General features: G+C 42.2%; 1 protein-coding gene across 1 annotated transcript in view; it reads right to left on the bottom strand.

Annotated features, from left to right (window-relative positions):
• The window catches only part of GLRA1 (glycine receptor alpha 1), a 236,926-nt gene extending 222,125 nt beyond the window's left edge, over window positions 1-14,801 (bottom strand). Inside the window, exon 1 of the mRNA XM_040345118.1 lies at window positions 14,005-14,801. Coding sequence (XP_040201052.1) covers window positions 14,005-14,060 — 56 coding nt within the window. The 5' untranslated portion in view covers window positions 14,061-14,801. The remainder of the gene's footprint in view (window positions 1-14,004) is intronic.
• Between the last annotated feature and the right edge of the window lie 1,393 nt (window positions 14,802-16,194).

Raw genomic sequence — 16,194 nt, 5'->3', positions numbered from 1 at the left:
GTAGGCTGCCGCTGTAGTGTGGCCGAGCTCCTCTTCCTCCTGTCAGTCGGGTGTTCTATCATTATGGGTCCTCAGTCCCCTATCAGATAGTGACCGGGCCGGGTACCGCACGGTACAGGAGATTTCGTTTCCTGTGTTCCCGGTCAGACTGAAAGGAAGTGAACACTCAGGCCGCGTACACACGGTCGGTTCAAACCGATGAAAACGGCTTGAAGTCCAGTTTCATCGGTCCAAACCGACCGTGTGTACAGCCCATCGGTCTGTTGTCCTTTGGACAAAAATTTTAGAACTTGCTTTAAAATCGAACCGATGGACCGCTGACCGATAGGTCCAAACCGATGGTTAGTACACAAAAGCATTGGTTCAAAACCCACGCATGCTCAGAATCAAGTCGAAGCATGCTTGGAAGCATTAAACTTAGTTTTTTTCAGCACGTCGTGTGTTTTACGTCACCGCGTTCTGACCCAATCAGTTTTTGAACTGATGGTGTGTACGCACATCAGACCATCAGGCCACTTCAGCAGTGAACCGATGAAAACGGTCCGTTGGACCATTCTCATCGGTTTGGACTGATCGTGTGTACAAGGCCTCAGTGTGCACTTCCTGTCAGTCCGGCCAGGAACAGGAAACTGAATCTCCTGTACCACGCATGGTACCCGGCCGGACTGACAGGACTCCAGGAGGAAGGAAAAGGAGCTTGGCCACGCTACAGCCTGAGAAGGGGAAGTTGGGGGCCCCAGGTCAGCTCGGGGCTCCAAGCAATTGTTTGTTTTGCCTGTCCTGTAGCGACGGGCCTGAGTTTACTGCACACCTGAAGTACGTTTCATGGCCATTTCTCCCCACTTTTATTTAAAAGAAAGCAAAAAGTTCACAAATGAAAGTCTTACCATGCAGGGGTTTTCACCATCATTACACCAAATGAACAATATTCAGCCTCGTAGCTCTTTTCGCCGCTTTGCTGCTCAGGCTTCATGCCTTGGTCTTGCAGATCATCTAACACACAGTCCCAGTGCTCATGCACAAAACACTGTACCTTTGTCAGCTTGGATTCCTATCCTGCAGCTACCTACTGCTCCATCTCTCACAGACTCTGGCTTTTGTCTGTCCTGACCTGGACAATACGTTGCAGGCTTGCACCTCTCTCTGCTCCCTTCCCACACTGCCCCCCGCAGGAGGGTGGGGCACTGACCGTTAACTGTGATTCTAAAATAAACCAAGCACACACCTGCACCATTAATGTACCTGTTTCCTAGAGAATGTGTCCCAGACTGCCATATTAAACAGTGGCCAGTGGCGGCCCGTCCATAGGGGGTGCCCGCCCCCCCAAGCTGTTCTAAAAAAAGGTCACTTTAAGAGTGACCAGGCGCCGGCCACACATCGGTCTATGGGAAGCTTCTCAGCTTGCAATCAGCTGATTGCTAGCTGGGAAGCTGATTTACCCGTCTTTAGGGCGTGTGTAGGGCGCAAACAATGCGCCCTGAACACTCCCCACTCTAAACTCATTTTTCTTATACTCCAGTAACTTGTTTTGTATGGGCGGTGACTGGAGGATGGTGGACTGATTGCAAGCTGGGAAGCTGATTTGCCCACGTTTAGGGCGTTTTTGGAGCACTAACAATGTGCCCTGAACACTCCCCACTCTACACTCATTTGTCTAATACTCCAGTGACTTTTTTTGTATGGGCAGGGACTGGAGGACAGTGGGTGGTGCTTTTTCCGGCACCGCTGCATCACTTCTGGTTTCCCGGCCATTACTCACTGCTGTGAGATGAGTGGAGTCGACGAGTGTGGGTGCGGTGGACAGGATTGAGCAGCACCAGCACCTGTGGGTAAAGGTAAGTGCCGATGCTGCTGGCCTAAGCCTCAGTCAAGACTGTACTCCTCTGTGAGACATTCCCGCCCCTCCATTCTGCACACACTGTAACTTTCCTGCACAGCAACATTTAATGAGCACAGTGGCTACATTTGATGGGCACATTGGCTGCATTTGGTGGGCGCAGTGGCTGCAATTGGTGGGCACAGTGGCTGCATTTGATGGCACAGTGGCTGCAATTGGTGGGCACAGTGGCTGCATATGATGTGCACAGTGGCTGCATTTGGTGGGCATAGTGGCTGCAATTGATGGGTGCATTGAGGCTGCAATTGATGGGCACAGTGAGGCTGAAATTGATGGGCACAGAGTGGCTGCCATTGATGTTTTTTTTTCAGTATTTTTCAGTTTGTTTGTGCCCCCCCCCCCCCCAAATCTGAGCACCAGCTGCCACTGACAGTGGCACAGGCTCGCCCTGCCAGACCTCCAATCAGATTTAATAAATTTGCTTAGAAACTACATTTGACCTTAATATAAGGTGATGTTGATATGTAGATGAAAACTGTGCTTAATTCAACAACTACAGGCTGTTCAACCAAATCCTTGGTCCAGTTTCAATGTGATATATAAGCCTTGCTGCAACACTTTTTTTTTATATAGAAGGCCATGGTTTTACTTTAAATGAACCTGGAGGTTAGTATCACTGCAAGAAGCAGGTACATATAAAAAAAAAATGATTTTAAGAAAAATAAAACATAGCCTTTATTATCACTTTAAAACAACTCAATGCACATTAGAAGCAGGTTGGCTGCATTTTCAGAACAAAGCTCATTGACACCTAAGATAAATAGCAACCCTCCACATTTGTTGTTTAGGGCTCTGACAGAAAATGATGCATAAAAAAAGCAGTCATGCAAAAAACAGATGAAATCCTGCTCCTCTTGTTTCCGTACAAGATAAACACATTTAAGATTTGCGTCAAATGGTGCTGTACATATACCAAGTATAGGATCTACTGCAGGAAAAGAAAACCCTTCCTAGAAATGCTGGAATTCTGGAATTAAAATAACTCTCTTAATCCCCTCAGAGACAAGTCACAACTAATGTAAGCAACTCATTTTCCTGGTTGTTGGATTTGAATATTGAGGAGCACATTGGCAGATCTTAGCAGATACAATTGATACAATATATGTGCATATATGTATAGCATGGCCATGCAAATGTTTATTTGCTTTTTTAATTGAATTGGATCTATTCCTCACATTTTATTTATTTATTTATTTGTAACAAAATGTACAGTTTTAATGAGATGTAGCTGTTTCTAAAACAGTAGTGTAAAGCCTAATGCCGCATACACACCATCACTTTATGTGATGAAAAAAAACGATATTTTCTGTGAAGTAAAAAACGACGTTTTTGAAACTTCAATTTTCAAAGACGAAGTTGCCTACACACCATCGTTTTTTCACAATGCTCTAGCAAAGCGAGGTTACGTTCACCACGTTTTTCCATTGAAGCTCGCTTCATAACTAGCTTCTGGGCATGCGCGGGTGTAAAAACGTTGTTTTAAACTACACACGGTCAATTTCTGTGAAGTAAAAAACGACGTTTTGAAAAACGACACATAAAATTGAAGCATGCTTCAAATTTTTTTGGTCGTTTTTTACAAGACATAAAACGACATTTTCCCCCACACATGGTCATTTAAAGTGACGTTTTTAAAAACGTCGTTTTTTTTCACCACATAAAGTGATGGTGTGTACGCGGCATAACTGTATGACATTTATCCTACAATGGGACTGTATTTTAAACAATTGGCGTACTTGAAAAAAAAAAAAAAATTACACAAATAACTCTTTTCACTTTTGTTTATTCTTATTTGCTGTCTCAGTTCTGCTGATCTCCTTCATATATTTTTTTGTGCAACCACTTTCTGTCTATATTCACAGGCTCCAGCAATAGTTGAACAGTGTCTGGACAATGTGTGCTGGCACAGCGGGCTCTCCATTAGGGGACATGTGACAGGTCGACAATGCAGAAACACAACTGGGAGAAGGATGTCACCTGATAACATGAGTTATCTTAGCATAGGACTTTCATGGCAACATCATCAGGTGTTATGACAAGAAAGTGGTACTGTATGTGACATCCAGGTGCCAAGTTGACTAGCAATGCTTTATAACAGGCGTCTCCAAACTTTCTAAACAAAGGGCCAGTTTACTGTCCTTCAGACTTTAGGAGGGACTGACTGTGGCAATTGGAAGTAGAAAATGTCCTAGCATCAGCTGGGATAAAAAATGCCCCATCTTTGGTGTCAGTGAGAGGAATTGTGCCCCATTGCTTGTGTCATTGGAAGGAATTGTGCCCCATCATTGGTGTCATAGGGAGGAATTGTGCTCCATCATCGGTGTCATTGGTCCCCATTGTTGGTGTCATTAGGAGGAACTGTGGCCCTTCATTGGTGACAGTAAATGGAATAGTGGCTCTAGCAGAGTGCCGCATCCAGGCCCCGGGACGCAGTTTGGAGACCGCTGCTTTAGAAGAAAGCATAGAATTGCAGTTTTGTATACATTTCTTCCTTTATGCATTGTGGCTTTATACAAATTTCCTCTTTTTATTTTAATTGTCAGAACTAACAATACATAACATATGTGAAATGTCTTTTGTTTAGAGAGTTCACCAGCTTAAGCTGAAATTTAAAAACAACTGAATGAGTACTGCTCACTACAGAAAAAGTCTAAGGCCCCATACACACGGGAGGATTTATCCGCGGATACGGTCCAGCGGACCGTTTCCGCGGATAAATCCTCTCGAGGATTTCAGCAGATTTCTCTGCGATGGAGTGTACTCACCATCGCATTGAAATCCGCGCCGAAATCCTCTGGCGATGACGTGTCGCGCCGTCGCCGCGATTATGACGCGGCGACGTGCGCGACGCTGTCATATAAGGAATTCCACGCATGCATCGAATCATTACGACGCATGCGGGGGATCCCTTCGGACGGATGGATCCGGTGAGTCTGTACAGACCAGTGGATCCATCCGTTGGGATGGATTCCAGCAGATGGATATGTTCTGCATGTCAGCAAATATCCGATCTGCTGGAATCCATCCCAGGGGAGATATATCCGCGGAAAAAGATCCGCTGGCGTGTACACACCATAGGATCTATCCGCTGAAACCCATTTGCTGGGATTTATCTGCAGATGGATTCTATGGTGTGTACGGGGCCTAAGGCCCCGTACAGACGAGAGGATCTATCCGCTGGGATTGATCCGCGGATCAGTTCCAGCGGATAGATCCGGTCGTGTGTAGGCCCGAGCAGACAAGTTTCGGCGGATAAAAATGCAGCCGACGGATTCCCAGCGGATAAAAATTTTGTAGCATGCTACAAAATCTATCCGCTGGGATCCAGTCCAGCGGACTGATCCGGTCGTCTGTACAGACTCACCGGATCAGTCCGTCCGCTCCCATCCCTCGCATGCGTCGTAATGATTCGACGCATGCGTGGAAGTGTTTACCTTTCAGCGTTGCGCACGTCGCGGCGACGGCGCGACACATGACCGCAGATTTTTTCAGCGCAGATTTTGATCCGATGGTGTGTACAAGCCATCGGATCAAAATCCGGAGGAGGAATGTCCACTGGAAACGGTCCGGCAGACCGTTTCCAGCGGATAACCCCTCGTCTGTACGAGGCCTAAGGGAAAACAGTCTTTGATGTGCTCTCTGTATTGAAACCCCATAAAACTATGTAACAATGGTGTAATTTGTGCACCCTATATTAAATAGATGTAAACTCTAAACCAAATGATAAGGTGTCATAAACGTTTAAATTTTTTTAAATAAAATCATTGCTTTTACATTTCTTTTATTAAAGTGCTGCTGAACTAATACATCACATGGAAAAAAAATACCTTGTGAATATCTTACCACTTGTGCAAGTGTGCAAGTGTAATAAACAATACCTGCATTGTTTTTTATGTGTATAATAGTTTTTTTGCTTAACTGCTTGCCAACTGCCGCACGCACTCATATGTTGACAGAATGGCACTCCTTTTTCAAAATTGTCGCTCTATTTTTATTTATAGCGCAAAAAAAAAAAACGCAGAGGTGATCAAATACCACCAAAAGAAAGCTCTATTTGTGGGAAAAAATGGATGTACATTTTGTTTGGGAGCCACATCGCACGACCGCGCACTTGTCAGTTACGAATCGCAAAAAGTGGCCCGGTCTTTGACCAGCAAAATGGTCCGGGACTTAAGTGGTTAAACAATGCCTGCATTGTTTTTTATGTACATAATAGTTTCTTTGCTGCCTTTTGTATCAATTACCACTGCTAAAAGTGGCAGCTTCCTCCTGGTTGTTAGGGACCTGGCACCTGCTGGCAACCTAACAACCAGTGACTCGTCCCCACCCAGGACATTCAGCTGTCAGCTGGGGATTCCTGACTCACAGGTGAATGCAAACAAACAGCAGGGATAATAAAAAACAGAAATAAAACAACAACAAAAAAAAAAAAAACAGTGTGGTGTTGAGACTTTCAAAAAGCTATTTATTTTTTTATAAATAGACCTTTACATCTCTATATTTAAAAGGATTTGATATAATCAATATATATATATATATATATATATATATATATATATATATATATATATATATATGTATATATATATATATATATATATATATATATATATATATATATATATATATATATATATATATATATATATGTATATATATATATATATATATATATATATATATATATATATATATATATATATATGTATATATATATATATATATATATATATATATATATATATATATATATAAATATTTAATAACTTCAACACTTAAAAATAAATATGAATATGAAACAAAGACATTGTAGTCTCCCTTTAATTTAGCACAAACAGTATTATATAAATGACATTCTTGAAAACATACACATCAAACTTAAGCTAAAAAGATATTAAACCTATGTCCAAACTGTCAAGGTATAAATACATACATGTTCTGCTGACTGAAGTTATCGCAGTATGTTCCCATCTCTTGTAACTTTGTCACATCAGCATAAAGCATCCCAAGTTGAAATCTTGGCAGATAAAAAAATGAAATGTGGCATATAGCATACTCACTAAGCTTCTAAATAGATTAATTGTGAAACATCTGTCTGCCAGCATGCACTGCAGACTTCTGATTGGCCCTCTGTGATCACTTGCATCCCAGTATAACCTCAAGGTAGTAGTATATTTCAGTATTTGCCTTTAGGGAAAAACACTTACCCAATTTGTTCACATCTGTGACTTATTTGCAGCATTGCAAAATAATAGTATCCGAACTTCATTAAAACTTTAATGATAATTACAAACATAATCTACTATAGGTAAGCATTGAGGAGGAGCAAGATTCCTTCTAGCTTTCAACTAGTAAGTATAGTTCTTGTACAGATACATTTATTAAGAACTGAGGCCCCATACACACCATAGGATCTATCCGCAGATAAATCTCCCCTGGAATGGATTTCCAGCAGATAAATATTTGTCGACATGCACAGAATATCTATCTGCTGGAATCCATTCCAACGGATGGATCCGCTCGTCTGTACAGACTTACCGGATCCATCCGTCCAAAGGGATTCCCCGCACGCGCCGTAATGAATAGACGCATGCGTGGAATTCCTTATATGACAGTGTCGCGCCCGTCGCCGCGTCATAATAGCGGCGACGGCGCGACACGTCATCGGCAGAGGATTTCAGCGCGGATTTCAATGCGATGGTGTGTACACGCCATCGCATTGAAATCCTCTGAAATCTTAGAGAGGATTTATCCGCGGATACGGTCCGCTGAACCGTATCTGCGGATAAATTCTATCGTGTGTATGGGGCCTTATAGTGGAGCAAAATTATAACCCAAACATGTCTGATCACCACCCATTGCAGACATCCAATCAGCCTGTACATCATGTTCGGGGGCCTGGCTCTGGTTACATTGGATTTATAATCCCCAGGTTACACAATACTCCCTATGTGCACAGACTACTACTGTATGGGGTGCCTGGTAAACTGTCATGAACATTTGTACTTTTTCTTAATCTCTATAGTAATTTAAAGATAAGCACTGTACATAGGTCCCATAACTGGTCTTTTAAGATAAGGAAGGTACAACTCCCAGGTACCTCCAGGCACTTGTTAGAAAACCTCTAGGAGGTGCTTTAGTAGAAGATATGACTTACAAAACTGATCACTAATATTTAACACACATACAGTTTGACAGATTCCAATAATTTAGTGTTCTATGTGGCAAAAACATCAAAATTGTAAATGTCTAGGCTATAAAAGGTGGTTTGGCCAACACTTCATAATTCTTCAATGGCAAGTGATAGGTGCAATACTGAAGGTCACAGCACATGGATACCATATGCAACACTGCATGCGTATGTATTGATACTTTATCCATTGGAATATTCTCATAACACCCACCTGCTGTCCCATGTCTGTAGGCACCCACAAATAGCCAGGAAGCATAACATGCTATTGCTATACGTGAAAGAGCATTTACAAGAATTTACAGTTAAAACAAAAAAAAATTATAACAAATAAATATATTTAAAATCAAGGTGGTTTATAGAGCAGTGTTATTTCCTAACAAATACTGTAGCAGAACTAAATCCTCCTATTTATTTCAGACAAGGAATCTGCTATCTTAACTTCAGTTTGATCTGCTTTTGCCATGGTTATGCATATGTGATCAGTTATAGCACCAGCCATTTGATGGATTGACAGTTTGATTGAGAGCACAAGCAAATGTGCCAGTTAGCATTCCTGGCATGCCGGGAATGTAATGCCCTGTACACACGATAGGCTAGTCTGATGAAAACGGTCTGATAGATTTTTCCATCAGTTATCCGATGAAGCTGACTGATGATCAGTTGTGCCTACACACCATCAGTTAAAAAAATGATCATGTCAGAACGCGGTGACGTAAAACACAACGACATGCTGAAAAAAATGAAGTTCAATGCTTCCAAGCATGCGTCGACTTGATTCTGAGCATGTGTGAATTTTTAACCGATTTATGGGTTTAGTTCAGCTTTAGGCTGGGTTTACACTGTTGCAAATTGGATGCAGGTTTCCCCAATTTGCATAGCAGGAGATTGTGACCGGCTCTCTATGGAGCCAATTCACACATCTACGCAGCAGCTCTGGTGCGAATTCCACAAGAGTCCTGTGCATCTTTTTGTCTATTTCAGGTCCGAATTCAGCCAAAAATTCCATCTGAAATCGGACCTAAAATGGTGGATGGGAACACACCAGACTCCTGCTGTGAGCCGGAACATGCTAGAGTGTGAACCCAGCCTCAAAGTAGAACTATAGGCAAAACTTGTTTTTTCATTTTGGATAGAGTAAATGAGGGTTATAACCCCTGTCATTGTACTTTGGGCACCCCACTTCCTGTACCATAGCTAAAACTGGACATACGTGGAAATATCTGAAAATAAAGGGAATCCCTTGGAAACCCTTTAGGCCACCAGGACTAGTGTCCCCATTGGAAGATTTCCCCTATTACTTTTCTGGGGACAACCCAAAATTTTGAATTTTCTTTTACTTATAATGCTAATAGTAAACAGGACAAAAACAGAGGGTGAATCTTCCTGAAAGGGACACAGACAGCAATTAAAACCTGACAGGTGTTTTAATCCATCTCCCCTCTATCCAAAACTAAAGAAAGTGTTTTGCTTTTTCAGATATATTTTAACTTGCTGTAATATAATAATAATAATAATAATAATAATAATAATAATAATAATAATAATAATAATAATTATATACTGTAAATACCATAAAGAATGCCGCTAACTGTGATTTAGGTCTTATTCAGTCGAAAATGTCAGTGAATTTGTAAAAGTTGTAAAATCAGCCAATATCTTTTGTGTACTTTGAATAAATGTGATCACGTTATTTTTCAGGTTTCCTGCTAAAGTTAGCTCATTGATCTGTAAACGTTATCATTGAGATTGTTAATACAGGAAATATCTGATTGCTTTTGGGGTTAGGAAAGGTTTGTTTTTCCTAGTAAATTGGATCCCACTGTATACATGTTATGCTTTTCTCTGGAGGAACTGTGTGAGCTTAGAATTCTGAGAATGCAAGTTTTCAATTTATTGTCTTTTGGCTGAACTCAATAGACATGTGGCCTTTTAAAGCCATTGTGCAATTTCAATTTCAAATGTTTTTGTTGTTTTAACCAAGTATTGGTGTATGTATATTCCCTGTGTCATTTGTTTGCCTTACCTAATAATGATGGACTCGATTTGCTAAAGGGGCGGGTAACTTCTTGTCCTGGGTCACACATTGTCCAATCCATGCATTTTTGTCTATGTTGCATCTCCAATGTAGGAGTGCTAATGTGATAAAAACACATATCTTCCCTTCATTGCTCTATTTGTGTCTGTGTCAGATCTAATTACTATTTTGCTATCACCTGCAGAATACTAAACAGAGACCAAAGGATTGTGGGGTATGTAGTTTCTTCACAGAAAATTTAAGTTTTTATACTTCAGACAGAGGTCATGCATTAACCAATTTTATTCCACGCACCTTGTGTTTAAATACAACATAAACTTCTGTGAAGATTTACTCTACTATAGGTGGTGTGTACAGAGCAACAATGATACCTTGAAACTACACGATCAGTGCCCATCTTATGTAGGTGAAAAACACAGGGTGCAGGTAGGAGGGTTTATAATGCATTTAACCTATGTAATGTATGTGATCAAATTATTGTCCGAAATTATTTTAATTGTTGGTAAAAAGGTCATTTTTTTCCCATTTAAACACTAACAAGCAGCACTGCTATCCTCCATCTGTGAAGCCATTGTTTTCTCTGAGTTCATCCAAATGTTATCATGTGTTGAGCCCTTATGAAGGGGGAGTGGTTTTACCCTCAAAATACATTGGTTGTTTATATATTACTTTTTTATATGAACAGTAAAATTATCTTGGACTTTTTCTTGCGGTTTTGGTCTAGTGCTCCTTTTTGTATTTCTATGGTTTGAGACACTTTCAACTGACATTCAATGAATACACACCTCCTAGTGATAATAATAACCATTTCAATGCTTTATTTTTAGACCATTAATCTTGTATGAGGTACAAGGGAAAGCCAGTCAAATTCCCCTATGCCCAGTCCCTAAATATACTGTAGCTGTTTATGGCAGCTTACAGAGTTCGGCCAAATGGGAGACCAAATATTGACAACATGATCTTGCTTAGACTTTGAATCTCTTCCTACTGGTAACTGCCTGACAGTTCCCAGAGGAGCTCTACTAGAAAGTGTACCAGCACCTCCACAAATCTCATGCTGCCACATAGAAGAAAGTCCAGCAATCCTGCACAGAAAATGAATTTCTGATACTTGCACCTGCAACCTTGTTCTTTTGGGTATTACCCATTGCTTATTGGGATAAGGGCAATCTTTTAAAAGTAGCATAATTGCTTACAAAATAAATCAGCAAGGACGAAGATTATCTTCAATTACAGTTATCTTGAAAACCTAGCTGTAGTCGAGTATTGTATTGTGTTAGACACTGATAAAAGCAGAACATAGTGGGGCAGATCCACAAAGATCTGCCCCGGCGCATCGTATCCGAGATACGCTACGCCGCCGTACCTTACCTGGCTTTGGTTCGAATCCATAAAGATTTTGCGCTGTAAGTTACGGCGGCGTAGTGTATCTCAAGCAGCGTAATGGCGCGGAATTAAAATTGGGCGGGTAGGGGGCGTGTTTCATTTAAATGAACCGCGTCCCCGCGCCGAACGAACTGCGCATGCGCCGTCCCTAAATTTCCCGCCGTGCATTGGTTTTGACCTGGACGTAAATTACGTCCATCCCGATTCATGCAAAAAAAAAAATTAAATTATACATGGGAACGACGGCCATACTTAACATTGAGTATGCCACGAAATAGCAGCTTTAACTATACGCCGAAAAAAGCCGACTAGAGACGACGTAAAGGAATGCCCCGGCCGCTCGTACGTTCGTGGATCGTCGGAAATAGCTAATTTGCATACTCGACGCGGAAAATGACAGGAACGCCACCCAGCGGACGCTGAAGAATTGCATCTTAGATCCGAAGGCGTACGAAGACGTACGCCTGTCGGATCTAACCCAGATGCCTTCGTATCTTGTTTTGAGGATTCAAAACAACGATACGACGCAGGAAATTTGAAAGTATGCCGGCGTATCAGTAGATACGCTGGCGTACTCTCTCTGTGGATCTGCCCCTTGGAGTTTAAGTTATATTCTTTATTGACCTTTTTTAAAAAAATGCAAGTTTTTGAGTTGCCTTATATGCCTTATTCAGGAAAACTTGAATTAAATCTTTATTAGTTACATTTGATAAATAAGCTTTTGTATATGGATTGTTTTAAAACATATAATCCAACAAGTCTGTGAAAGTCTTGTTTAAGGCTATTGGTCTGTAGCTTGTTTTCCATGCGTAAGTAGCTCTTAAACTGCCTAAGAAATACAATGACTGTAGGGGGATCTATCACACCTGCAACAGCTACCGCAGCCTGCACACAACATTCCTGTGGGGCACGTACTAAGAAAATCATACATCAGCTAGCTGTCTGGACAAGGCCTACAAGTTCTAGCATGGCACAGAGAGTGTACATGCAACTTATTAATAATTAATGATGCACAGGAATACACAGGAATTTTAATCTCAGCATAACAGGTAAAACTATAGAGGCATTACTTCCAATATTACAGAAAGTCAGACCATATTTTCCCCTCTGGTACTTTACTCAGTTTTGCTGTACCCTTTCTGTTGCATTTATAGTTGTTTCAGGGCCTCAACCTCTACTGCGTTTATTACAATAAAACTGTCCAAAGTCATTATGCATAGGCTCATATGCATTTTTTTTTGACCAACGCATAATAATCCTTCCCAGTTGATGGTCATCCTCAACACGGTTCTTAGATCATTAATCACAAGAAAACATTCTGGGATAGATTTATTAATACTGGTGCACTCAGAATCTGATGCAGCTATACATGATAGCCAATCATCTTCTAACTTCAGCTTGTTTAATTAGGCTTTGGCAATAAAACCTAGAAGCTGATTGGTTTCTCTACAGAGCTGCACCAGAGTTTGCACTCTCCAGCTTTAGTAAACATAACCCTCTAAGTAATCATTTGCATTGATTACTCTGCAGTTTACGATAAAAAAAAAAAAAAAAAAAAAAAGTGCTTATTACAAACCATTGACCCCCCCTTTCCTAGGGTCGCCTTTAATTTCGAAACAGCAAAAAAAAAAAAAGAAGACAAACTACCACCACAAAACAACCAGAAGAGATTGTATCTGGCTCCTAGTTGGGCGATGACTTAACTCTGACAAACGTGATTAACGACCCATTGGAATTTCACTACTGCGTCGCTGATTTTTATTTGCAAAAAAGCTTTTATAGATTGAACAAGCTGCAGCCGAAAACACCGCAATAACAACAATAAAAATGAATGATGATATAATTAAAACAATAACAACAATAACGACAGAGCGCAATATATATATGGTGGGGGGTGACATTTACATTGAAAAATATAGCATTTAATAATGAATTCACTTTTTATAGCAGAATATTTAAGTTAGTTTAGCTAAAGGGAATAAAGACTGCTGCCACCAACAAAAAAAAAACAACAACAGCAGTGAAAAAAAAAAAAGAAAAGCAACAACAGCAGTGAGCAAGCTGAAGGTTACCTTGCCCACTGGAGCTAATTTATCTTTTTACGGCGTGTCAGATGCGATCCTATCATAGCATGTACGCCTGATTATGCCTTGCATGTAATATTAATATTCTAAAAGGCATGCTAAGCGGACACCGAGCAGTAAAAAAAAAAGAAAAAAAAAAAAAGAAGAAAACGAGACACTGGCAAGCTTTGGGCTGCAGTACCCGCAGACTTCCAGCAGTGGCCGCCCTCCTGCCTTCAGAAGCCTACGGTGTTTTCATCAGCACTGCGGTTACAGATTTTGCAGCACTAATTACATAAAGTCGGTAAAGCACGGCAGTTACAAATCACACACACTGTCTGGGATTAAAGAAGCGATTCTAATCTCTCATCAGCCTTTAAGATCTTCAATACCCCCATCCCCACCGGCCCTTCCCTAAATCCAGCATTACCTGAAGAATACAAGGGTCTCCCATAGGTAGATGCCCAGCGCGCTGAGGCTGCACATGCTGTCGGCGCGGTGGTGGGTTGCTGTCCAGCGGGGAAAGTGCTGAAGCGCGGATCCCAATAGACGTCCCTTCTTGGAGAGCGGAGTCAGACAGTGAAGGAGCTTTCAGCACCACGGACAGCGCCTCTTTACTTCAGCACCGCGGACAGCGAGCGGCTCACTCATTCAGCGCCACGGACAGCAGCTCCTTCTTTCAGCACCACGGACAGCGGCTCCTTCTTTCAGCACCACGGACAGCGGCGCACTCCTTCAGCACCGCGGGCAGCGGCTCCCTCTCGCAGTGTCCTGCCCATACAAAGTGACTTAGCAGCCGGCCACTCAGCTCTGCCAGCGCAAGCAAGTCATAGCAGCAAATCAGCACGGCTCTATTCCAGTACAGTTTCCTGACATCCCATGTAAAAGTGTTGGTAGGGCTCCAGGTATGTCCACCCCCCCTCAAGACTCCCTCAGTTCCTCTCCTCTGCTGTGTGTCTGAGGCTAGACTGAGCCTGTCCCATTGCTTGGGGCAGAAAGTCAATAAGTAAGCTGTGGCACTTTTTTTTTGTTAAGTTTCACAGTCTTGGGGCATCTTATGAGCACAGCAGCAGGTCAACAAGGGCATACTCTTGCTTGTTGCCCCATGGTAAGTCAGGAGAAGGCAGCACTTCTTGGCATATTCCTTACTGCAGTAATTTACTAAACTAAAAAAAAGGTAAAACGATGAGGGGGGAAAAAAAAAGAAGAAGCTCTTCAGCATTAAGAGTCCCTCCTCTTGGTGATTCCTATTGGCCCTCCTCCTTTTAAAATGCCTCGGACACCCTGGGATTGGACAGTGGGTTTGCCCATCATTTGAATGTGTTAACTGTGAGCTGGCTGGCTCTTTCTGTAGCCTGGTCTGCTGTGCCTAAATCCTGTACAGTATGGATTATTTTCCAGGCAGAAGGGATTTTTTGGCAGTTGTGGTATTTATGGCTTAATCATTTACGTCTGCTGCATGCACAGCGAATGCTTGCGGAGATCTTGCGGCAACACCCTGATCCTAGATAGTAACGTGTAACAAATTCACCGCTCAGGGGTGTCAAGGGTGAACCCCTGGAAATAACAGATGACATAGTCAACATTAACCCTGTTTAGGACTGCAGTGATTAGAAACATTAAAAGGTCAGTCCATCCAAAATTGGTCTTTCAGTTTTTATTGGAGAAATAAACCACCTGACAGATTATTAAATCTCTTGGGGAGGTGATCTCTGGAGTTCCTGAGTATACATTGACCGGCCACTTTATTAGGTACACAGTGGGCTGGATTCAGGTAGAATTGCGCATTTTTTACGGAGGCGCAGGGCAACGTTTTTGCCCTGCGCCCCTGCAAATTTGCTGCACTGCCCTTGATTCACGGAGCAGTAGCTCCGTAAATTGCGTGGGGGCGCGCCGGCAAAATGCCCGGCGCAAGCGCACGCAATTTAAATGATCCCGTAGGGGGCGGGAATCATTTAAATTAGGCGCGTTCCCGCGCCGATCGTAGAGCGCATGCTCCGCCGGGAAACTTTCCCGACGTGCATTTCAGCAAATGACGTCGCAAGGACGTCATTTGCTTCAAAGTGAACGTGAATGGCGTCCAGCGCCATTCACGATTCACTTACGCAAACTACGTACATTTCAAATTCTGCGATGCGGGAACGACGGGTATACTTAACATTGGCTGCCCCTGCTAATAGCAGGGGCAGCCTTACGCAAAAAAAACGCCGTACGGAAACAACGTAAATTGCGTACACAGGGCTCGCGCAACGTTGTGAATCGGTGTTAGTATGCAATTTGCATACTATACGCTGAGCACAATGGGAACGCCACCTAGCCTTATGCCGTGCATATCTTAGGCTGCAGTCGGGGTAACGAGTTTCCTGAATCAGGAGCATTCGTTACGCCGGGGCAAGTAAGCAATTGCGCTGTGTAACCTATGGTTACACAGGCGCAATTGCTTCTTGAATCCAGGCCATTGTTAATACCGGGTTGGACCCCCTTTTGCTTCCAGAACTGCCTTCATTCTTTATGGCATGGATTCAAAAAGGTGTTGGAAACATTCCTCCGAGATTTTGGTTCATATTGACGTGATAGAGTCACACAGTTGCTGCAGATTTGTTGGCTGCGCATCCATAAT

This window comes from Rana temporaria, chromosome 3, assembly GCF_905171775.1.
Source record: "Rana temporaria chromosome 3, aRanTem1.1, whole genome shotgun sequence".
NCBI lineage: Eukaryota > Metazoa > Chordata > Amphibia > Anura > Ranidae > Rana > Rana temporaria.
The sequence above is the reverse complement of the archived record's forward strand: the minus strand, read 5'-3'. Positions and strand labels throughout refer to the sequence as shown.